The sequence below is a fragment of the Zootoca vivipara genome, chromosome 15 (genome assembly GCF_963506605.1).
Source record: "Zootoca vivipara chromosome 15, rZooViv1.1, whole genome shotgun sequence".
Taxonomy (NCBI): domain Eukaryota; kingdom Metazoa; phylum Chordata; class Lepidosauria; order Squamata; family Lacertidae; genus Zootoca; species Zootoca vivipara.
In genome coordinates, this window is record NC_083290.1 from 12,767,911 (window position 1) to 12,792,773 (window position 24,863).

At 43.6% G+C, this 24,863-nt stretch overlaps 1 protein-coding gene across 11 annotated transcripts in view; it reads right to left on the bottom strand.

Annotated features, from left to right (window-relative positions):
- Nucleotides 1–24,863, bottom strand: part of CUX1 (cut like homeobox 1) — a 264,706-nt gene that overhangs the window by 90,147 nt on the left and 149,696 nt on the right. For all 11 annotated transcript variants that reach the window (XM_035138890.2, XM_060268524.1, XM_060268521.1 and 8 more), the window contains 6 exons: nucleotides 10,470–10,518; nucleotides 9,068–9,172; nucleotides 8,248–8,436; nucleotides 5,971–6,029; nucleotides 3,908–3,956; nucleotides 1,068–1,167 (listed from right to left, as the gene is read on the bottom strand). In XM_035138890.2, coding sequence (XP_034994781.2) covers nucleotides 1,068–1,167; nucleotides 3,908–3,956; nucleotides 5,971–6,029; nucleotides 8,248–8,436; nucleotides 9,068–9,172; nucleotides 10,470–10,518 — 551 coding nt within the window. The remainder of the gene's footprint in view (nucleotides 1–1,067; nucleotides 1,168–3,907; nucleotides 3,957–5,970; nucleotides 6,030–8,247; nucleotides 8,437–9,067; nucleotides 9,173–10,469; nucleotides 10,519–24,863) is intronic.

Consider the following 24,863-nt stretch of genomic DNA (forward strand, 5'->3'; position numbering starts at 1 on the left):
TTTAATTTTTTTTTTAAGAAGGGCCAATGAAGAAGGTGGTTTGGGTTTTTGTTTTTGTGTTTTTTGTTTCTTTAAATTTTAATAAGCCAAACAAGGCCCCCAAGACAAACAACATGCATTTCATGTTTGCACCTTTCTTGTATGTTGCAGCCTGGAGAATCCCCCTTTCACACATTAACATTTGAACAATGACATGAAGTGCAGTTATACAATTTTTAAAAAATAATAGTAATTTCATTGACACAGGAAAAAAAATATTCTCTTTAGTACCCCCTCTCCCATTCAAGTTGTCTTGTCCCCCAAACAGACCTTGGTTGAACCCAAATGCAGCAAACATTTATAAATGTCAGATGAAACTCGGATTAGAGAAATCATTGCTCGAATAATGCCAACAAATAGTTGAGATGCTACTGGGAAAATGCAACCACCACCTGGGTGCCCAATTTATACAGTTGTCACCAGCTGCGAAAACCCAAACTAAAGAAACATCTGGAAATTCCACAAATCCACTGAGCCCACCCATATATATATATATATATATATATATATATATATATATATATATATATATATATATTTAGGCATGTGCAACATCCCCTGCCTCTGAGAAAAGCAAACAAGAAAAGGCAATGCACCACCTCTGGAAATAAAAGAACAGGGCTTCAAACTGACACACTAGCTAAGTATATGAGACAGGCTCACTTTTGGAATCCACTTTAATTTATGTTTGGGGAAGGGTGGGGGAAATTAGCACCAATGTCAGGTTTGCGACCGAAATGGAAGGCAGACTCAGACGCTGCTCCTCACAACATTCAGAAACATTTCTCCTTCCTAACCCTTTGGACCGTCTCCGAGGTCTCGAAGTCTTATTCTATTATCCACAGTATAAAGGGTGCAGGGAGGCGGGAGGAACATGAAACACGATTCAAAGTTCTTGCTCTCCATTACTCTTTCTGTCATGCATTCTATCCCCTTCCCCATCCTCACCCCTCGAATCAGAAAACAAAGACTCTCAGCCTGAGAAACGCGTTTGTTCCCCCCCCTCTGCCCCCCGCCAATCCACTTACCGCTCAGGTCACTGTTTGTGATACGGAGCGTGGCGTTCTCCGATTGTAGCAGGCGGTTCTTTTCCAGCAGCAGGACTTCCAGCGGTTTGGATGCAGCATCCTATGGAGAGACGGAAGAAGGGTTAGGCGCCAAAGAGCCTGAGAATTGCACCTCAGGGTGGGAGTTCACGAGGGCGCTGGTGTGGCTTGGCCAGCAACCTAGAATTTGTCACCTGCATTTTGGCACAACTGCTATGACTCCCTAGTCTATGGCCACGAAACTGCTTGGTGTTCTGGTGCACGCTGCTTATCAGTTCCAGAGATGTATTTTTAAGTGCTCCATTAATCATTTTTCTTTCTTTCTTTTTTACACCTGTTTGCCTTCAGACACAGCACTATCGCGGCGTTATCTTCCCCGAAACACTGCGTCTCGGCGCAATGGAGAAAATGGACAAATTAAATCAGTCACAAACACCGACCCTTCCCCTTTCCCCACATGCGACTCTCAATCATCGAAACCCACTGGAAATAATAAAACGCCTGGCACACAGGGAAGCGGCTTCAACTTTGCACTAAAGATGCCAGAATCCAATTTGTAACCTTTGATCCTACAAGATTAATATGTGACGACACCACAGGCTTTGGATGCTTCGCCCCCCCCCCAAACTACCCAAAGGTTTCTTTGTTCAATGTAGTTCAATTGTGCATTTGAAGGAGGTCTGAAAACGGGGAAATTGTCTTATTGAGAATTTCTCTTTGAAGGTCCAGATGGAAAACATTCTTTCTATGGGATGACACCTCCTAACTGGAGTTTCAGGCGGGGCCACTTCCAGGCTAACACCTCCTGTCCAGGGGGAAGGATCCAAACCAGCCCCGCCTGTAGTCAGCGAAAGCTGATCTCTCAGGCTTGCTTCCTTTATGCCTCTTCTGTTCCCCCCCCCATTCCTTGTGCTCCTGCTGTGTGATGTTGGCTTGTTCTTTGTCTCCTCTCTTGTTTCGTTGCTTATTAGCTGAGCTGTGGGCACATGTTTGGTCTATCCCCTGCCCACTGCACCCCGTCCTTCTGTGATTGCCAGTGTGGTTCCCTTTTGGGGCTGTTGGGAGTTGGCATCAGAGGAGGGCCAGTGGATTTTGGGGTCCCTTCTTCCTGCGTGGGAGGGTGTTTTTTTTTTGGCGGAGCTTCGGACTTTGGCGCACCCTGCAAAGAACCGTGATCAAGCAGGAGCATCATTTTGAGTGGATTTGATGGTTTGTCTGGCTTTGTTTTTCTCGCTGGCAGGGCCACAGTAACCCCCAACCCCCCAAAACGGTAGTCAGTCATCAGCTCTTGGGAGTCACAAGTGGATCCACTGCAGGTAAATGCAGTTGGCCCATATTGGGTTTTGAAAATGCGGGAACATTTCTGGGTTAATTAGGGTGGGCCCATTTAAGCTTCCAAACTGCATCAAAGGCATATGGGAAAGAGGCAGTGAAAGGCTTGTCAGAAGCCACAGGAAAAGGCTGCTCAGCCCCCACAGCCAGTGATGGAGAGGCTTGACTTGAGCAGGCAGCTCCTCAAGCAGCCATTGCGGAACCCCCATGGGATTTAGCCAAAATTGCTGGGGGAAAACTCAACAGCAAATAATTTAGAGTGAGACTGGGCTACCCACTCCTACTCAGACAGCTCTCCTTCTGCTGGGAAGGGAAGAAAAGGCTTCAATATCCCATAGGAGCAATGTCTTCCATTTGGATCGGGCAAATTTAGGATTCTAGTTACCACTTCAACAGGCACTTCGAGGATCAGTATGGTGTAGTGAGGAATGTGTTGGCCATAGACCAGGGAGATCTGGGCTCATATCCCCACGCAGTGGGTATGATAGCTGCATGTTCACACACTTGTGGAGACAGAAGAGAATTGCATGTGTGTGTGTGTACACATCTTGCAGCCCTGGTAGATTTTGTTGACTGAATATTGCCACTTCGCTTCCAGATTTTTCAGTTCTGTATCATGGTTCCCATTTTCCATCCTGAATAAAATCATATCTGTTCATTTTCTCCCTTCTGAACTATTAAATGTTTGTATTATTGAACATCTTCATCATCGGTCACTATCTGCAACTCACTTTAAAATATAGCAATACCCACCGACCTTTTGCTCAGGAATTACTACAATCCCTTCACAAGGCAGTGGCTCATCACCTCTATCATCGCATCAAAAGTGGTTTACAATAGAAATAAAAATAATTTTAAAAAGCAAGCAATGGAAGAATTAAAACATCCACCACAACAAGCACATCGGATAAAAAACAGAGCAGGCAGTTAAAAGAACAAGTGAAACGAGAACAGCAGCCACGGACCACTCATTAAAACCCCTGGTCTAAGATAAAAAGGTATAACGTCCTCTGAAAGACAAAAGAGCTGGTGTCACACATGCTGGCTCTCTTTAGCTCGTTCTGTTATTTCATTTTTCCTCACCATCACCTTGCGAGGTAGAGGGTTTAAGTGCTGGAAATGCAAACTGGCAGGCATGCTCAAGATCACACACAGTTAATTCCCTGGCTGAGCAAGGTTTGAATCCGGATCTTCCACGTCAAAGTTATTTACCCAAAAAAACCTCATGGACTCTTAAGTGTGTCAGACACAAGATTTCTCAATCCAAGTTATATAATAATAATAATAATAATAATAATAATAATAATAATAATAATAATATATTATTATTATTTATACCCCGCCCATCTGGCTGGGTTTCCCCAGCCACTCTGGGCGGCTTCCAGCAGAAAAATAAAATAAAATAAAATAATCTATTAAACATTAAAAGCCTCCCTTCAGAAGTGACCTCCCCACCCTCAGCACCAGAAAGTCAAAAGCGGTCCTGTTACCTGTGTGCTGGAGCCATCAGAGGGTGCAAACTCCATGGACTTCAAGATGCTGCAAAGTGGTAGAATAAATAGTTATTTTCTCTTCTGTCCTTTCATAACAGCTCCTCTAATAAGCATTAACATTGTAATTTTCAGCTCTCCAGGAACACCCTAAGTGATAACTTTAACAACTTTTCTTGGGAGTAATATAATCTGATAATGAATATAGAATAACTATTCACACTAGTTATCAGAGAAGAACATTTTCTCAAATGCCCTCTAAATCACTGTACAACGCAGTCCCACCAGGCCCGTTTCAAGCATAAATTTAAAGGTTAATAAGGATATAACATTTTAAACTGTCAGAAACAATATAAATGTGTGTGTGACGCTTGAAGGGAAATGGGGGGGGGGGAAAGGCTTATAACAAAGCAGCAAAAACAGGGAATCGTCATCATGGTCATAATAATGCCCATGAAATGCGAAAAATGAAAACATGCAAAATTTATCAGCTCACATATCAAGGAAAATGTGCACAAATTATTTGCATGACCCAACACACGGCAGGCTTAAAAAACAGAAGAGACACTGTTTTGCATTTTAATAATCAAGCACTCCACAGTGATAGAACCCAAGAATTGCTTGATATTTCTTAAGCTTTATGAAGCACCTAGAAATTACAGTGACATTCCCTTTGTATTTTACTCTCCACGTCCTCAATAAGTGACTCAACAAAAGCAAACCATTCAGTTGGCGGCCTGGGGTGTTGGCCTGTCAAAGCTGCTGGGAAAGTCAAAACTGCGCAGTTAGGCCAAACTGCCCACTGCAGAAAAAACTCTCAATTCAGTTTGCATATTTATTATTATTATTTTACAAATTTATGGACTGATTCACTGCCCAAAGCCTTTGAAATGATATAAAAGGCAAAAATGAGATAAAATACAAGTCCTACAAACAATAAAAGCATTCTTACAAACCCTAAAAATTACAAAACAATTACAATTGTTCCCGCAAGGGGACAATGACAATAAAGATATCTTATCTTATCTACAGCTATAAATAATATTCTGTAAATGACTGGGTCACATCCCAGGGAAAGCGTTCTTACACAAAAATGCCTTCAGAAGGTGCTGGGCGCCTGCCTAATTTCAGCTGGTTACTAATTCCAGAAGGCTGGAGTTGTAGCACAAAAAGGCCGGTTTCCAGTACAAACTAGACACACCTCTGGGACAGGTGGTAGTCTCTGCAGTGCTTAGGCAAACATCCCAAACTAACACACAATTGGAAGGTACAGTAGTTATTCTTTGGTTTGGGCACTTTAAGTGCTCCAGAGTCATCTTTGTGAGCAAAGTGAATTTCTGTACGCCTTTGAAAAACAATCACAAAATGACAAGGAAATGGGACAGTGGACTGGACTGGAAAGGGACTGATCTGTTTATCCCTAGCCTTGGGACGTGTTCTTGGGTTGGTGGATAAGCATCAAGGAGGCTCACTAAGCTTCTTGACTTACAAGCTTTTGAAGAGGTAAACGATTTCCTGGAAGATAGATACAGGTGTGGGGAAAGCTGCATTTATTTAAATTTCTGCGCATGAATTGCAGTAAACAGGATGCTGAACTAACTATATCTTTGGTCTGATTCAATACGATTTCTCTTATGAAAACCATTAATCCACAAAGGAATTATAAAGACCTTGGACAAAGTTCAGGGCATTCAAAGCTCCGAGATTTTTTTGGGTGGTAGAGAAGCCACAAACATGTCCACAACCAACATGCATCAGATGTATTCTTCTCTTGGTTTTAGCGAGTTGGTTCTTAGTTTAAAATCATTGTATTTTTTTCCCACCCAGAAAAAAAAATGTATTGCTGATTTCAACTATATATACATATATATAGTTACAGGTAGGTAGCCGTGTTGGTCTGAGTCGAAACAAAATAAAAAAATTCCTTCAGTAGCACCTTAAAGACCAACTAAGTTTTTATTTTGGTATGAGCTTTCGTGTGCAGAAAGCTCATACCAAAATAAAAACTTAGTTGGTCTTTAAGGTGCTACCGAAGGAATTTTTTTACATATATATATACTTACTTTAATTCTTTCTTAACCTCGTCATAGTCAGCTTGCACCTTCAATTTTTCTTCCAGTTGCTTAAAAGAAAAAGGGCAGCATTATTTTGATTAGATTAAAATTCCTCGACCTGACAAGTCAGACCCAACAAAAACTACAGACAGGATCAGATTGGTGGGTGGGATGGCCCCATTCCCTGGAGAGGAGGCAGAAGACTGTTGAGGACCCTGCCTGTCATCACCCGTGGGATGTGTTATCCCGATCAGAGGAATGGCCTTCCTCTTGATCCAGAAAACATGATGCCCACCAAGGCAGAAAGAGGAGATACCTACAGTCTGACCAAATCAGGCCATTTAGGCACCAAGTGCCCCCCATCTCACCACACCTCACTCCAACAGTTGTGGGAAGAGATTAGCATAGCAATTGTCTGGAAGAACCCAGCAAAATGCAAAGCAGAACAAAAGGTTCAAGCTGTGAGACAATCTGGAAGAACTAATATCTGGCTCCAACTATCGACTTGGTTCGTTTTTTTCAGACAAAATAAAAGGCATGTTTCTAATGTCACGCAAGGTCTAAAAATACACCCTCTGGGAGCTTGCAAAATGATGCACTAACAGGAGCGGAGTTGGTGGGGGGAGACTCCCATGCAGTAGCTCAGGAAAAGGCATCTTATCAAGAAGCCAATCTAAGTTTATTAACCTACTCACTGGGTACAAAGAATGAACAAGAAAAAGCAGCCAAGAAGCAAAAACGGTTCCTCTTCCAGGTCCTACCCTTAAGGCCTTTATTAAATAATTACATAATATTTTCAGATGGCCTGCATTCAAAACAGAAAGCTGCATCCTTTTCTTCTTAACCCCTTCCCCCAAAATAAATGTACCAGTTTTGATTCTTGCTACTGAACCAGGAAGGACAGATCGTGAAGCTGAGGCTCCAATACTTTGGCCACCTCATGAGAAGAGAAGAATCCTTGGAAAAGACCCTGATGTTGGGAAAGATTGAGGGCACTAGGAGAAGGGGATGACAGAGGGCGAGATGGTTGGACAGTGTTCTCGAAGCTATGAACATGAGTTTGACCAAACTGCGGGAGGCAGTGCAAGACAGGAGTGCCTGGCGTGCTATGGTCCATGGGGTCACGAAGAGTCGGACACGACTAAACGACTAAACAACAACAACAACTGAACCAGGACAGCCACGTTAACTCCCTCCCTCCCCTGCCATCCAATGCCACTACCAGACAGGGTTGACAACACTGGGTGAGAAAGATCAGTGGTTTGATTCATTGTAAGGCAGTTCTCTCTGGCAGGACCCACAGCTCAGGGGTGAATCATGTGTTTGGTTTGCAGACATTTTCAGAAGCAACAACCACAATTATCATAACAGGGCCAGTTTCAAATCGTAAAGATGGGCTTCGTAATCCACACCACCACCCATAACTTTTGCTTTGCTTCCCGATCAGGGATGGTGAGATGAGGAGGCCAGAATGAGCACCCTGAGAGCTGGCAACACTTGTTTGTTGAGCAAAGCAGTGATGCTCAGAATTCGAACCTGTGAGCAGCACCCAAATTCCTGGACAGGGGAGAGAATGGAATCCATGTGAACTGGTGCAGTGAAGTGCTTCACATTTGTGGACAAGGAATGGGGGACATCAAGATTCAAATCCCTACTAAGCCATGAAGTCTCCTGGGTGACTTTGACCACCTATCCTATGTCATAGGGTTGTTGTGAGGATATAATGGGAAGAGGGAGAACTAAGAACTGTGTGCGCTGCCTTGAGCTCACTGGAGGAGAGGCGGAATATAAACGTAACAGAAACAAAGACTTGCTCCTTCTTATGCCAAATGTTGTTTTCTCTTGCTTCAGCAAGACTTACAACGGAATGGATCTGAATCTTGAACATGATTAAGTAGGACTCACTGTGGCAAGTCCACTGAGAAATTGTCATTTGTGCTGGAGGATGTTAAAAGTTAAAAACAAAGGGCTGGAAGGAGCTTGGTCACATTGCACCGGGGGAAAAGACTGCCCCTTACAACAGCACCACAGGCATACATTGACCACTAGTCATGATGCCCACATACTACCTATGGGATCAGAGGTACCATGTCTCTGTGTACCAGAAGTGGGACAGGGCTACTGTCTTCCCACAGGCATCTGATTGGCCACCTTGGGAAACAGGAGGTCAGATTAGATAGGCCTTTGGGCTGATCCACCAGGGCTCTTGGGCTCTGATGCAACTTGTCTGTGCCTCTGGTCCCATCTCAAAAGAAAGATGGAGCAGAGAGCCCCGGGGGACCTTACTTTGAGTGTGCTGTTCTTGGCGGTCAGCTGCTGCTCAAGCTGAGAGATCTGGCTGGTGGAGTTTTCCCGGAGCTTGGTGAGGCTGCCTTGGAGTCTCTGCACATCTTCTACCAGCTGAGCGATTTCACGCTCTTTTGCAGCAAGTTCTACTTCCAAGCTGGATCTTGTCAGCACCTCGATGGCCTGCTCCTAACAGAAGGAGGGGTGGGGTTTGAAGTGAGAAAGGGGTAGAGAGATAGAGAGAAATCACACCCTGGCAAAACAGCAGGCCTAAAAACATCTGTAATTCATCCAGAAATGATGGCAGAGGCAAGAGATTAAAGGGCAGGTATCAGAGACAGGCAACTCAGAAAAGTCCGCCCCCCCCCCCCGGTTTTACTTTGGTTGCTCCTGAAAGGTATGAAAACATGTCTGTTGAAAGGGGTGACAAAAATATTTCCAACTTAATAGGTCAAATTACTGTAATGTTCTCTACATGGGGCTGCCCTTGAAGCAAGTCTGAAAACTTCTACTGATCTAAAATCTTTGAAATCTATGAGCTAAACAAAGCATAGAGCTCCACATGAGCAACCCCCTTTACAGCTCCCCTATGAAAAAGGCAAGGCTGCTAAAACCCCCCCCCCCAATCAATGTCCCTGCTCCAAACCTGGCACAATAAGCAGCTGAACTTGAAGGCAGCCCAAGGGAAAGGCGATTCCCAAGAAACACAATTCTGGCGGCAGCTGAAAACCTCAGCTCTGCCCGGCAGCAAAGCGCAAGAAGCCGAGCTGGAGGTGTTTCAGAAAAGGGCAAAACCAAGTGTACATATACTGCCTCTTACCACATCGGGTGCTTTCTGGATCTGAGTAGCTAGCTGGAGAGATTTGTTAGCGGATGAGAGCTGCTCCCTCAGGGATTCGGCTTCTCTTTGAGCTACCTCTGCTCTCTGAAAGAAATGAAAAGGGTATATATATATATATATATATATATATACTGTATAAATTTTTGTAAAAAAAATATTTTTTCGGGAGGGGGGCCACAGGGTGTAGCGGGGAAGAGAATGTACATTTGATTTAACAACTGGCAATTATTGCACGAACATTCATCAATTCATGCCCGGCTGAGTATAATTGATTTTCCTAAACACTCAACCTAATAAACGATGGGGGGAGGGAGAGCCTCAGAATGTGATGGATTTTTATTTTAAACAGTACAAGGAAGAAATAATTGAGCGATTATGACAGCAATTTAACGCTAGGAGCAAGGAATCCCCTGCTGACACAAATGCTGCGGCCCACTGAATTTCCCAGGCTGGATGAATGCAAGTGGAAATGGAACCCTTTGATTCAATTGCCTTCTATACTCCCAGCCAAAGCAGGCTGTGCTGCAAGATTCCTCGTGGGAATAATTCTCACGAGTAAATGCTGAATTAAGAGATCCTCAGCCTGCTTTGCCTGAAACAAGCACAATGTTTTTTTGTCAAGCCTCTTTTCTCCACCACTATTTCTCTCTCCTGCCCACACAGACAGGGTGAAGCTTGCAAGCTAGGGAAAGATGTTTAATCCAGGGGAAGCCAATGTGCTGCTCTAGAGATATTTGGACTCCAAGTTGCATCAGCCCCAGCCAGGATGACATGACAAGTAGAACATGATTTGGAGGGCTATTCCTGTTTCGGTCAATGAAAACATGGATGATCCAGCATAACTGTAGTTATATAGGTGCCCCATAACAAATGTCCAATAGGCAGCTTGTAAAACAGATGCTACAATTGAAACACAATACAAACAATGAAACAATATTTATTAAGAACAAAAAACCCACACAAAATAAAATCCCACATTGTATTTTTTATCCTGCCCCTCCTCTAAGGAACCTGTGATTGATTAAAAGCAAAGTCTCAAACGGCCAAATACATTTCTCCTTTTCCTCCAAGGAAACCACGGTGGCACATTTTATCCTCACATTAGCGTTGTGTCATAGGTTTGGCTAAGGCAACAGAATGTTCAGCAGAATGTGTGCAAGGCAAGTGAAACTCTGCTTGCTAGGCTCTGCATCAGACAAAATAGTAAAGTGGAATGGGTGGGGGTTCTCCAGATGTTGTAGGACTACAATTCCCATCATCCCTAGACTTTGGTCATGCATGAAGCTGATGGGCGTTGCAGTGCTACAACTCTTGATAAGCAAGACACTTCAAGGCTGTCTTTACAATCCAACTGACAATACTGGCTTAAAAAAAACCTTACCTGATTTGCTCTTTCAAGGTCTGTCATGATAATCTCAATTTCATCAGACCTGGAAGAAAACAAGAAATAGGATACATTAATCAATGATTGAGTCAAATTACTGGTCACCTGTGGGTAGCTTTGCACTCCAGTGTTTGATTTTTTTTTTCATCTCTTTTTTTCCACACACTATGCTACATCTCTGCAATATATTTGTGACAAAGCAAGGTTAAGGACAAACACACTGATTTCAAACTGATTTTTAGGGTAGTCACTCCCTACCCCTGATCATCCTAACTCATCAGTTTTCAATGAAATATTAACAGACAAAACTTTCTCCAGTTTCAGACCCTTAATAAATCCCATCTCAATGTAGAACATGGATTTTGACATGCTGGTTCCTTGTAGCATGGTAACACCATGAATGGTAAGGAAGGATTTTCAAGTTGCTACCATGGGATCAGATGGGCCAAGCAGACTTGAACATAAACAGTACACGGAGAACTCCCATTCAGAAACTACTCTTTCAAATGTGAGTCTATGGGGGGGGGGATGTATTCTTGTCGCCTCTTCAAAACTGCAAGAGTAACTCTTGATTATGTGCTAATTTATATACTGTGGCATGGCTCGTTATGTTATCCCCCTGCCCCCAAAAAGTGGGCGAGGAGGCTACATCAAAAAGACAAAGCCAATATTGTGCAACACCATTAATATACTCTTAATGTGACTCCATAAATGTCTGGTGTCCATAACAGCATAAGTATCTTCTTGATTCCATCTCTTCTATGTGACTGACTTAATATCCCCAAATTTGGTATAGATAGCTATAGTCAATCAAATATATCAATGTTTGTACAGGTTTTGTGTGCACACACGCATTCAAAATGCCACATTGTTTCGTGGTGGTGGGGAGGATTTCTCTGTAGCTACATAGTTCATGGAAATGTGTATCTCTGCTAATTCTACGGCACTTTTTTTTAAAGGGCAGGTCCTAAGGTAAACTGCAGCGCAAAGACACCCTAATCCTATTTAAAGTTGCTTGGAAATTCGATGAGGAATTGAGGGGAGGAATGACTTTTCACACTATAAACTTTGTGTTGGGCTTGCAGCTTCTATCTCAAGAACTCAGGCAGGTGATAAATATTTTAATTAAAGCATTTAAACCAACAACAAACCTCTAATTTATTGGTGCATGGTAACAGCTTTTCAAATGGTGCTGAACCGCTGAGCCTACAGAAAAGCAACCATCTGATCCATCTCTGGACCTTGTTTCATTTCCAGTACTGAACACAGCAAAAGCACTACTGAAGACTTCTGCCAACACGCACTTCCAGAAGAACTTAAAAAAAGACTACCCAGACAGAACTGGCCCAGAATTCCCACTTCCACAAAAGTGAATAAAGGTAATTGCCATCCATTACTATTTGCTCCCAGCAGCCAAGTATTCAGAGGTACGACGCTGCCTCTGAACACGGATGTTCCATTTAGGGATCTTGTCTTGTAACCATTGACTGCCAGTTACTTGGCAAATGTGTGCAAAGCAGAATTCATTGTGATGTGGTGATGGCCGTAGGCTGAGATGCTACGCAAGGCAATTTAGTGATAAATACATGGGGAAGGATACAGGTCTATCAATAGCTATTAGTCATGATGGTGAATTGGTCTCACCATGTTTGGAAGCCGACAGGAGTCAGAGTACCATTTTCTAGGGAACAATGGCAAGAGTGGGCTTATTGCCTTCAGTCTGTGGACATCTTGAAGGCATAAGCTTAGGTGCTGGTGAAAAGAGGATGCTGGACTAGATAGAATTTCGGTCCGATCTGCAGAGATATTCTTAATCCTATTCTAACATAATCTAAACTACCAGCCATCACACACCTTGAGCCAGGGGCTTCTATTAGACACAATCTTCTCTGTCCAGAACTTACTGCCAGCCTACTACATACAAAGAGTTCACTTAACATATGCAACATGTTGGTCACCTGCCAGTTCTGCTTGTGGCACTTCCTAGGCATGAAAGGCTTGTTGTAACTTCATTTTTCACGTGCGGGAGGACCAAAAACCCACAGAGAATATATATTTGAAATTTACTGCAGAGGCAAACGTTTCTGTTTTATTAGCTGGACAGGGTAATGTTTTTGGCAAGGGGAAAAAAGTAACATTTTCCCCGTTGCTGTTTTCTTCTTTTTATTGCACCGAGTAACTGTTAATATGAAGCCACAAGGGCTTGTTAAAATGCGCTGCTAAATTTTTTTATTACAACCTCTTGCAAATAAAAAAAAAACCCTACCTGCTATTGATATTGGGGAACTGTACAATTCACTCAAATAAAAGAACGGCATTGCACTCCTGACTTAAAAATGGCAAAGAAAATAGTGGAAGGGATAGAGAAGATTGGGGTTCATAGCTACTTCCGGTCTCCCAAGGAGGCTCAAGATGTGGCTTTCTCAGACCTGCAGCCAGGAGATTTTGCAGAAAATGCCCCCCCTCCCCGCATGCCTGCCTGTCACTGCTTGCCCACTGCCACCCAGGAGCAGGGTGGGTGGGGCTCACAGCAGAGGAGGAAGTGGCTTACAAGTGCAGGAAGCAGATCTGCCACACCTCCCCGCTGTCTGGAGCCTGCCACCTCATGGGCAGGCCAGCCCTGCCAGTAGCCCACAATGCTGCGCAGTAAGCTGATTTTGCAACAGAGGGGAGGTTCAGAGGCAGTTTCTGATACAGCAGAGAGAGGAGTCTTAAGAAAACAAAAGGAGGGAGGGAGAAAACCCCAGAGGGCACAAGCCAGCTCTTAAATGAAGGGTTGGCACATAAGACAATTGATTATTTGATCCAGCTTAAATATTCAATGAATCACAAGGCTGATGATGCTTAGAGAGAATGAACCATTTTGCAAACCTCCTTCTAAAAAGTCTCACATTTTAATAGCTACTGTTACTTTGCTTTGTTTCTGGTTTACATCCAATAAATAAAAAAGTATATGGAGGTTGACCCTGCCATTCCAGGATAAAAGCCAGAGACTACAGCGAGTTCTAAAAATGCTTTGCATTTTACCTAACCTTGCTAAAAGTAATAATACTACACTTTTTAAAGTTAATTCCAGTGTTTTATAATAGCAGCTATGCTAATTTTGCTAAATTAGCCTAAGTACCGGTATCAAACATGAGGAAATAATCTGTTTTGTTGTGTTGATAATGTTAAAACATTTTTCAGCTTGAGCAAATCTTGGGGGTGTGTGTGTTTGATAATATTAACAATAACAATAATTTACACCCAATCGTTTTTTTAAGATTATTATGAGCGCTGGTGAACAAATTATGGTTCACATGAGCATCTCTGATGTCCAACTGCATTGCCTCTCAAAATTGTTAGGTAAAGTAGATATCCATGGCAGATCTTTTAGGTAGAGGAGAGTTTATTTTTCTCGTTTCAATTTGACGCTCTCTCCTTTGCTATTAATGGGGGCTGGTGGAAAAGAGTTAAACTGGAGAGAGAAACTTTTTATGTCCAACTGGTACAGATTTATCTGCTGGACTTTTACGGAAAACCTTCAATAAACCTTAAATAATTAAGGAACAGACAGGAAGTTATTAGGCTGCTCCAAAAATTCTGTGCAACTGTGTCAAGAGCCAGCTCGTCAGCTTAATAAACGTTACAAAGTAAACCATAAACTTAGGACTTTAACAAAGGGGGGAGGAATATTCTCTTGTTCACTTTGTGAAGTGTGTGTGTGTGTGTGTGTGTGTGTGTGTGTGTGTGTGGCAGGGCTGGGGTTTCTTTAGAATGAAGGAATCGGAGAACTACAATTTTTGGTGTTCGAGGGACTTTACAGGAGCGGTGCATTAGGATTATGCTCAAGAGTGGTTTAAAAAGCTACTGTTCAAGAAATCGTAATGATAAAGTCCCACACTAAGTAAAGTTCTTTCTTCCCAGGAATATTAAGACAACAAAATGGATGGACACTGTCCAACATGTAAACGTTTTGCCTCTTGGCACTGTTGCAAAGGGAAAACCAGGTCAATCATGTTTTTGAAGATACCTGAAAAGAATACACATTCTTCAAACAGATCCAGTGTGTAAAAATGGGAATACACACGTTTACATATTTTGCTAGGCACTTGCAGTTCACCTTCATTCATTTGCATTCTGAATACTCATTGTCAACTTGGACAAGGTGGTAACTGGTGAAAACAATTACTGTAGGTAACCTATGTGCAATGCCCTTTGTGACAGGGTCAGCCTTACATAAAATAGTAGAAAATCTATCTATCTATCTATCTATCTATCTATCTATCTATCTATCTATCTATCTATCTATCTATCTATCCATCCATCCCTTGAATGGCTTTATACACTCCAGCAGAAATGGGAAACCAACTGACAGCCCAGAGGAATGCTGCAAACCCCCAAACTGTGGAATGCCACCTTGAAGTGGTGTGTGAGAGGAAAGTCACACTTTCATGTTATACTACCTTGGGATTTTGTATGCAATATGCCCTCCTTTGCTCCAGCACACAGTGTTCCATAACCGTGAAGCCCTCACTGCCAGGTGGCACCAGATTTAATGCACAGCCTGATCACGCAACAACCAAACCACACTTCTGACCTTTGGATCACTATCTGGAGAACTGAATGGCCCTTGAGAACAAATGCTGGTCAACCTTGCTCTACAGAATTGGGTGTCTAAATATCCCATAAAAGGAAGGAAATGGACAGATTTCACTAAAAACTATCTTGTCCACCGCTACTGATCTTCCTCTGAAATGAGCATCTGAAGTGTGCAGTTGGGTACACTCAATTCTCATGGGGTGACAAAAGCAAATAATATTGAAAACCACTCCTGCCAAGATGAAAAACAAACTGGCAAGCTGTGATCCAGTATCCCTCCTCCCAGGCCACCATTACATTTTAGAATGCAACAAGGCAACAAAAATGACAGCTGATTTTCACCAAAATCTACAACTTCATTTTCAGTAGGTTCTCTTCTCCACTCCTGACACTGCTGTTTTAGTGCTGCTGGGTCCACAAACAGCAAATCCCCTTCTCTTTAGTTTCAACACAGAGTCTGAGTCAGGAAAAATATATAGAGAGGATGACCCTCAGTTTGGCCTTGGGCAGCCCAGCAGTGTGTTAATTTTCCATGTTCAATAAAACAGCATGTAGACAGCAGCAAAAGATACAGGTGATATTCAAGAATGTGAGCTAAAGAATGATCAAAAGCTGTTGTTCAAGGCTCTCATTTTCAGCAGGCAAAGAATCATAATACTGTAACCAACAACAACCACCTCCAAATTATGGCTCAGAGAATTAAGCCCTGTTTTTCCCCGCAATTCATTTGCTGCCTGCCATATATACATGTCAGAAGCCTTTGATCATGTAACACATGAAGCAATTCTAAACCGAGTAAGAAGATTCAGAAATTCTTCTCATATAGAGGGCAGTCCAAACTTCAGCTTAAGATGAGTTACATTGGAATGTACCTATGTGTTGCCTTGATGGACTTCTCAGTTAACTTCAGGCAGGTTTAAGCCACAGGACCTAGGCAATATTATGCTAAGAAGGGTGACCACTCAATTAAAGAGTCAATTAACAGGATGAGTTTTAGTTTCCTATGAGCAAACAATAGTTATGAAACAAAACTCTTATTTACCTTGTTTTTAGGTGATGTACATGTGAGATTTAGCAGGCAATGTTTTAGAAGAGATACCTTCATTTGTGTGTGTGTGAGAGAGAGAGAGAGAAAGAGAGAGAAGGGGATAAGCCCTCTTTACAGATAGTGCTTACCACCTATAATTTTTGTAAATACTTGAATTACAAATAATATTTGCTTTTTAAAAGTCTAGTACCCAGTTATCCAAGGTATTATTTTTTAGTTGTTCAACGTTTTAAAAAGTAGACTATTCCCTAACTGATTAAACATTGCAGTACTATTATTGATGGAATGAAAGTAGGCAATGAAACTAGCTGGCCCGGGCACGCATTGCTGTGCCTCACTCAGGGTCCTTGTTTCCCAGGAAAGGGGATGTGTCCGTCCGTCCCCAGACCATGTGTTTTTTCCTCTCCCCCGTTGTTGTGTCTCATCCCTGTGATTCCCTCCCATCCTGTCGTGACCGATGAGGTATCCCGTCCCCCCTCCCGGGTCATCCCTGTGACTCCCCCCACCCTGGCTCAACCCATGACCTATTCGGGCCCCTCCTCCCCCCCACCCAGGGCTCCACTTGGCCTAGTCTGTAGGCTGTAAAGTAGAGCCGAGGTCTAGTCTGTAGGCCTTGGCTTGGCCTAGTATGTAAATGCGAGCCAAGGCCTTCGCCCTGTATCTCCATTCCTTGGCCCCCACCCCACCCTTGGAAAAGGAACTGTCAGCTTCTGGGTTCTATTTCCCAGCATGCACTTTGGGGTGAGTTGTGTGTTCTGAAACACGGGGTTTTACGTGGCCCAGGTGTGACATCTGTGTACGGAAAGTGTCTTAGGTTACTCTCTTATTCGCATGTGGCGTTGTGTCCAGATTTCAACGCTATCCGGACAAGCGGTTTCATTGAACATTAGAGAGGAACGGACATGCCCAGTTTACATATTTATATAGATAGATAGATAGATAGATAGATAGATAGATATGTTTTCCAATATACTCCTAATAATAGCCAAATTATAACAATGTCAATTAATTCCCAAATTATACAATTATCAATGTGCCAATCAACTTGCAATTAATACATTTTAGTTAAAGTGGCTCCCAGCATGGTGGTTTGGGTGCATTTCCGATCTTATATCACTGTGTTCCATAGTCTTAAGTAATGTCAGTTACATTTCAGTTATAATTAATGATTTCCATTCTTGATGTTACAATATATAAATTTATAAAGCTTCAAGTGAGGAACTCAAACTATTATCTTTAGTCTGCCCTGTGTGTGAAAACTGTTATATCCAGGGAGATACCTTCTGTCCATATATGGACTGCATTCATTTCAAGGAGACTGACATGGCGTAAGCTTACTTGGACTGGAGCCTCCTTCTTCAGATGCAGTGAGTGTTACCTTCATGCAACGAAGTGGGTTCTAGTCTGCAAAAGATGCTGCTGCAATCAGTTCATGGGTCTTTAAAGGAGAACCACGGAGAATTGACTTCCTGGCAGTTTATATGAAGGGAGACCCCTCAGCAGGCAACTGGAGCCAGGGAGGGGGTGTGGGGAGAAGGCATGAAATATTGTGTCCGGCCCCTGCTCTCTTAACTGCAGCTCCAGTATGTCTGCTCCAGCCCCTAGCAGCATAAGGCCTGCCAGAGGAATCTTGACTATTTTTATGATTCGCCATAAACCTGCTGAAATAGCATACCTCGTTCTTGTAATAAGCAGAGACCTTTCATGCAAAATTTAAAAGCTGCTGATCTAATGCCTGTTAACCTGCGAACCGGTCACTCTTTGGAAGCCCTTCCTTAAGCCTTGCCCATGATTCACCTGCAGCGCACAGAGCTCTGTAAAAGAAAAGGTTGCTTCCCACTATAAGAGGAAAACAGAGATTTGTTTCCTTGCTAGCATTTGCAGAAAAGAGAGACTTACGTAAGTTGCACGAGCATTTGGCACCAACAGTGAGGCTGCCCTTGGCCGAATGTTGCAGCGCAAGGTTCTATAGAATATTCTGGTTAGGGACTTTGATGTTGCTTAAGTCAAACTCTGCTGCACCTGCTGGACACTTCAGCACTCGGCAGGGGAGTAAATCCCACGCAGTCACAATGTAATGGATGGCTTTTGTACCTCTTGGGGGAGAACCTCACCCCCTGTAATAAACATTGTCTGTAAGGCTGCAATTTTAAGATTTGAAAGTATGCTGGCAATGGCTTGCAAAATGTCACTTAGAGAGTTTAGCTTAAGTGTTGCGTGCAAACACAGTCTGTTTGATCTGAATTGATGACACTTGGTGGTCATTGATGGAAGGAAGAAGTTGGGCTAGATGGACCTTTGATCTGATCTAGAAGGGCCCTCGTTTTTCCAGATATATGCTTCCTGAAAACTAAAGTATTCCACCAGGCTGCAAAGAATCTAAGAAGCACCATCAAAATAGAGCCTTCTATTTGCAACGAAATCAAGGGAGGTCAGTCGGGTGTGTCCTCCAAGCACCGTTTACTATTATATGGCTCACGTGTAAGGAGCAAGGGTACCCTTGTGCTAATTTGATGGCAGGATTGGGACCCCTAAGATGCTTCTAGAGCCAGAAAAGGTCTCCCTTATATCCATCTCCAGGGCTGTGCAAGCATGTGCTTAAGAAAACCCTTAATAATAGTACTTTGGTGCTCAAAAGTAATTGGGCCAAATTGTGATGCCATTGTATGAAGTCTCTGTTATCTCCAAGCTCCATTCCAGCAATAAAAAAGAGCGCTTACTTCGCCCCAGAGAACAATGTGATTCTATTGATGCAGTACTTAGGCATTGGATGCACCAGCACGCAGGCATAGCTTACAGCACAACCGCAGTTTCCTTCTGCTTTTGCCATAAGAGGCAAGCCTGAAAGAGTAAGAATTGAGATGGCATGTACCATATTACCCTCCAGATCAGGGGTTCCCAAACTACGGCCCCCGGGCCGGATGCGGCCCAATCGGCCTCCCAATCCGGCCCGCGACGCCCCCCGCCGCCGCCCGCTCTTACGGCGCGGCGACGATCTTAAAAATCGGCAAAAAATCGCCGAAAATCCTTTGTGCGCATGCGTATGGGCCTCTCCTGACCCAGAAGAGGTCATTTCCGATGCACTTCCGGGTCGGGGGAAGGCCCATACGCATGTGCACAAGCGATTTTCTGCCATTTTCCCCGCCCGTGTGCGTGTGCGCATGCGCACGGGCACGCACTCCCCCGCCCTCCGGCCCGCTGCGCGCGCACTCCCCTGTCCTCCAGCCCGCCGCGCAGTCGGCGCGGCAGGCACCGGCCCACTGCGCGGTAAGTCTGGGGACCCCTGCTCCAGATCAATGATCTCCTATTATGGGGCTTAGTCACAAACTGGCCAGGTGAGCCATCTCTCTCGTCCCTTCACAGGTGTACACATTATCCCACTCTGCTCTGCTCAGGTGGCTTTGATTTTCATTTCTGTATTAGAATATGTGGTGCAGTGAAGCGAGTGTGTGTGTGTGTGTGTGTGTGAGTGAGAGAGAGAGAGAGATCAGTAGAGACCTATAAAATTCAAGCTTCACATTATCTAGTCCCAATGTATGATCCCCCAGTTCAGACTCTGATCAGATCAAAGGTTCGGGTGCTTTAACGTTTCCCTTTTCCCTACTTGGAATTGCCTTCCCCCCACTTTCAATGCTGCAATTGGCTTCAGTGGAGAAGGCAAAATATACCAAATCTCTCCCCACCCTGTGAGGCAAGTAACAGCTGTGTGTGATCTCAGTTGGAGAAACTGAGTAGTAGAAAAAGATTAAGTACCCCTCACCCCCATCACGTCATTGCTCCAATCAAAAATCAGATCACCTCTCTTTCCCCACCAGCAACTTGAAAAGTTTTAGAAAAAAACATTGGGAGAGCTGATCACAGTTCTGCTGTGTCACATCTGTTTTGACCCTCAATGGAAGAGTGTCTGGTTGAGAGGAATGGGGAAGGCTTTATTTAGTAAAAAGTAAAGAAAAGAAGGGGTTTTCTTACTATGGATTCCTGTTCTCAGTTGGGTCAGGAAGAAACCCATGACCCAACTGGGAAGCAGCTGCTCCCAGGGACAGGAAGCAGGGCTTAGTTCCTGCCAACTCTCTTTACAGAAAATGGCCCTCGCCCCAACGGGGCTTAGTTGAGCTTTGGGAAATCTTTCTCCTCCAGATAAACTTTTTGCCCTTTGTTCAGATTTCTCTGCCCTGCTGATATTTCCTCTCCAATACCACAGGGAAAATGGGCATACTTTTTGGCTGAAGAACGTAAGCCTGCCCACAATTGTTAAAAAGTGTAAATGTATTTCTGTGGTATCACTTTAAAGTCAAGTTGTGCATGCAATTCAAAAGGGCTCAAGGCAAACACTTTAAACACTGCTTGAGTGTAAATCCTTTGCTGAGTGCCATTAACACCTCTGCCTGTTTTGTATCCAGTCTGACTCTCTGCAGCTAACATCTCCCTCTATCACATTTTAAACATGCAAGACTCTTTCTCCCATTATGGATGGTAGGTGTACAGTTCTCCCCTCTAATGCAATTGTTAACACATTAATATTATGGGTGTGATCAGAGGCAACACTCATCCTTATTTCTGGAGAAAGCATGCAGTATTCCTGGAGCCTTCATGACCTATGCTGATAGGTGCACATGGCAGAGTCTGGAGTTACAGTTGTATAAAAAAGGGTTAGCAGAGATAACTCAGTGTTGGAGATGTGGCAAGGACAGCGTCTCTCTGAAACACATGTTTGTACAGTATTCTTAACAAGTTTTGGGAGAAAGTGCTGGACTCTGGAACTATGACTGTGGAGAAAAAATTAAATCATTCAGCCGAGAATATTTTATTGAACTCTATACCTGCAGTATGGAAATTGTCAACGGGACAATGGAAGTGGTTTTTCCGTGCCCTAATGGTGGCCAAGAGATTGAGGAATTGGAAAAATAAAAATATGATATCCTTCAATCAATGGACTGACACTATGACATCACTGGCAATTTATGAATGGACTGCTTACAGGCACAGACTCTGTATGGATAAATATATAGCATTTGGAATGAGTTTATACAAAATGTAGTAGGCTATTAACATTTACATAAGTACCAGGACAATAACACTATACCAATTTATACAAGAATGTATGGAAATACTGTATATTGCTTCTTCTTTTCTTTGCACATTGTTGCTTTTATATGTATCTTTGATGTTTTTCTCCCCCCCACTCCCCCCCCCAAATATCACTTTATTTCATTTAACTGAAATCACCTTAATAAAATATAAATATTTTTTAAATGGCAGTCTCCCAGAGTGAAGTTTGTGGCTAGGAAAGTTTTCAACGGTATGAATCTATTTGCAATGTCCCCAGGTCTGAACCCAGGAATCATCACGCAACATGGCTGCAAAAGAACTGAGACCTTGGCAAGTTGCTGCCAGTACAAGTAGACAGCCTGGGGTTAGGTGGGCGAATGCTCTGATTTAGTACAAGGAAGCTACATATGTTCAACTCCACGTAATCCCCATGCTTCTTCAAGAGGAGAGGAGAGGGATCTACGCGTGCTGTTGCAAAGAGTTAGCCACAAGAAAGGAAGGGTCCTACATGCTGATAGATTGCAGCAATCGGGATCCGAATGAGACCAACAATAAATCTGTATCTGAAGGCACCATTGCAATGTTGGAAATAATCAAATCAACGGAACAAAAGCCTTTCGCCGTCTCCCTGGCTGACTCTGTGGGGAAATTAACTGGTCCGCGCAGGGGTTAATGCCAGCTGATGCCGACTGCCCTGAGCCTGTGCTTTGTTCAGTGGAGCGTTAAATCTGAAAGCTCCAGAGAGGGCAGTGCCGCCGTGCTGCAAGGGCCGGGGTATAGAGTTCTGCATTAAAAATGCATGTCGCAGGCTTGCCATGGTCCTCGGCTCTGGCTGAAAGGAGTGCTGGCGGGAAAGTATTAGACACCCCACCATCTCCCTGGCAATTGGAGACATTCCTCAACAAACAGCACCTCGGGAAAGGAATGAAAGGGCAAACAAACCATGAAACAAATCAAAGCGTTCAATTATCTCCCTCCCTTTCTCTTGGAAAGGAAACTTTTCAGTTTCCAAGCCAGCCAGCTGTTTGGTGCCATATTAAATTTGCTTTACGGGAGGGTACAGGAGAGATTTCCAAGCTGGAGTGAGGGGGGAGAGCAGAGCAGAGGTGGGAACCCCTTTGTGGAGCAAATTGTACTCCCATTATATTATTTCCGCCGCCCCCCTGCTCCACATTTACTCTCAGATAAGGACCAAAATGTAACCTTAGCGAGACCATCGTCCTGAAAACCCAGCAGTCAAACTGCACAGTGAGCAGCATCTAGAGAGAAACAAAGCAGGTAAGATGATACTGCTGTTGGTGAAATGTTTGCTTGCTATCAGAGCCGCAGATCGACTTGTCTACATTTCTATGGGAGCAACAAAGCAATAGTAGGCCTATTTGGGAAGAGAGAAAAACTGATCACAAGGCTGGGTGGGGGTTCAGTTAATACGCATAACATGACACGTAAAAACATTGTGGACCTGGGAGCTCAAGCGTAGCTAATGCAGCATTTGTGCTTTAGGAAAAACTTGTTCTTCGTATTACGGGCCTCAAAGTAAAACACGATGGCAGCACGAAAATTCACACACTATCCAACACTGGTCCTTAAAAAGCTGAGTTTTAAGATTCTGAAGATCTTAAATATAGAAACATTACCACAGTATTTCAGATATTCATATCAAGGGAAGGCACACCTGATTATGCACAGTTGGGTGGAGATTAGAAATGTTACAGAGGAGACAATTTGAGTACAATCTGCCAGATAAAAAAGAGAAATGCGAAGCCTTTTCTCAAACAGGGCAGCAATCTGAAATTCCCTCTCTGGCTGAATTCTGGGGAAGTCTCCCTGAAACCCACCATGCTGTCTGGCTCCAGACATCCAGAGAGAGCCCTCCAGGCCACAACTGCCAATCAACTGGGAAGATAGTCAAAGTAGGGAGGGTTTGTTTGCAAGGCATCCTTTGGGGGCCACAAAATCCTGCACTGGGGCATAGTTAGCACCCAAACCTGACACAGGAATTAAAAGATCAAACCTGTCTCAAGAATGCTTAATTATTTGCTGCCTTTCCACTTACCAAACAAACACTCAAGCAGCTAACAACAATCAAAATACAGTAAAACAATCAACAATCGTATCAGCTGAAACCCAAGGTTGATAAAAAGGTTATCAAAAGGTTGATAAAAAGTGCAACTGGAAGGAGAAGCTAAAAGCAGAGGGCCAAATAAACCTCCCATGGGATCAAGCTCTGCAACTGGGGAGAGGCGACAGAAAAGGGCCCTCCCTTGCCTCCAGACCAACTTAGAACCCAGCAACATTGGGACACAGAAAGGAGCCTTTCCCTCAGATTTTAGGGAGCAGGAGGGATAACATGGGAGGCCAGTTACATTCCTAAACCCCACTCAAGCTTCTCACATCCACTCCAACAATGCCAGGCCCCTCATCAATTTCATCAATTACCAAAAACAAATCCCAGGGGGGAAATAGTATGAATATTTAAGGAGAAAGCACTAGCATACCCCTTCCCAAGAAATCAAAACCACCATCAGGGAAACAAAAGAAACCCCCAACCCAACTAAAAGCCGCACACCCCATAGCTTAGAATGACACTTCTACTAAAATCCACCTTTTAATATTTTTGCCTGGGGAGAGAGGGGCGCAGAGGGAAGAAAAGCACCCACAGAATCCCCCTGCTATTCTCCGTCATTCCCCAGAAGGCAGCTGTTCCCCAGCCAGCAAGTGCATTTCCAGGACATCACAGCTGTGCTGATCACAAATGTGAATTGCCACCTTATTAAGGGCTGAAGGCTGCACTGGTAAGGTGAGGGGAAGAAAGAGACAGGGGTTACGCTATGTGACTGAAGGCGCTTAAAGCTAATCAGCTTCTGGCTAGAGGTTTCAGCCTCTCTTCTATTAGGAGAAACCGAGGTCCCATTTGGTGCCATATCCTGCTTGGATCACATTCACAGTGGGCAAGGCAGCCTGTTAGAAATAGGCAGTGTGTCACGGTGGGCATTTCCTTCTGCAGACTTGCATTTTATCTCAGAGCGCTTTACTCCTAGTTATGCTTATATATTAGGTTTTTAAGGACCTAAATTGGTTTTTAAATTATTGATGAAATTTTAGATGCAGTGCTGCTTTAAAAAAAAAGCTACCTTGTCAGGCCATTCAGCTAGAAAGCTGGACTATAAGAATGACAAAATTAATTAGATTTATATCCTGCCTTTCCTCCAAGGTTCCCACACACCCCGTTTTATCCTCACAGCAACACTGGGAGGTGGGTCAGGCTGAGAGGCAGTGACTTGCCCATGAGTCACCCAAGGAGCTTCATGGCTTAGTGGGGATTTGAACCCTGGTCTCCCCAGTCCTACGGTAGTCCAACACTGGCTCTCAGTCAATGTTACAACACTGAGGTGAGTGATTACATCATTAACAACACAGCTATAGAGAGATCCACTACAGTATAGCATCCTTCCCCAACCTGGTACTCTCCAGATGTTTCGGACTGCATCATCCCTGGCCAATAGCCATGCTGTTGGTGAAGACTGTGAGGCGAAAGCAGTAAAAACGATGGTAGAGAACCCTGCTTTTTTCCACAGAACCAAAGTATCTGTCCATTTGTTGACCTACCTAATTTTAATCACATTGCCCATTTCAGACTCATCACCAAACAATGGTTTCTTATCATAGATGGGCTTCCAAGCTCCTTCTTCCCTTCATGCGCTCCAATTCCA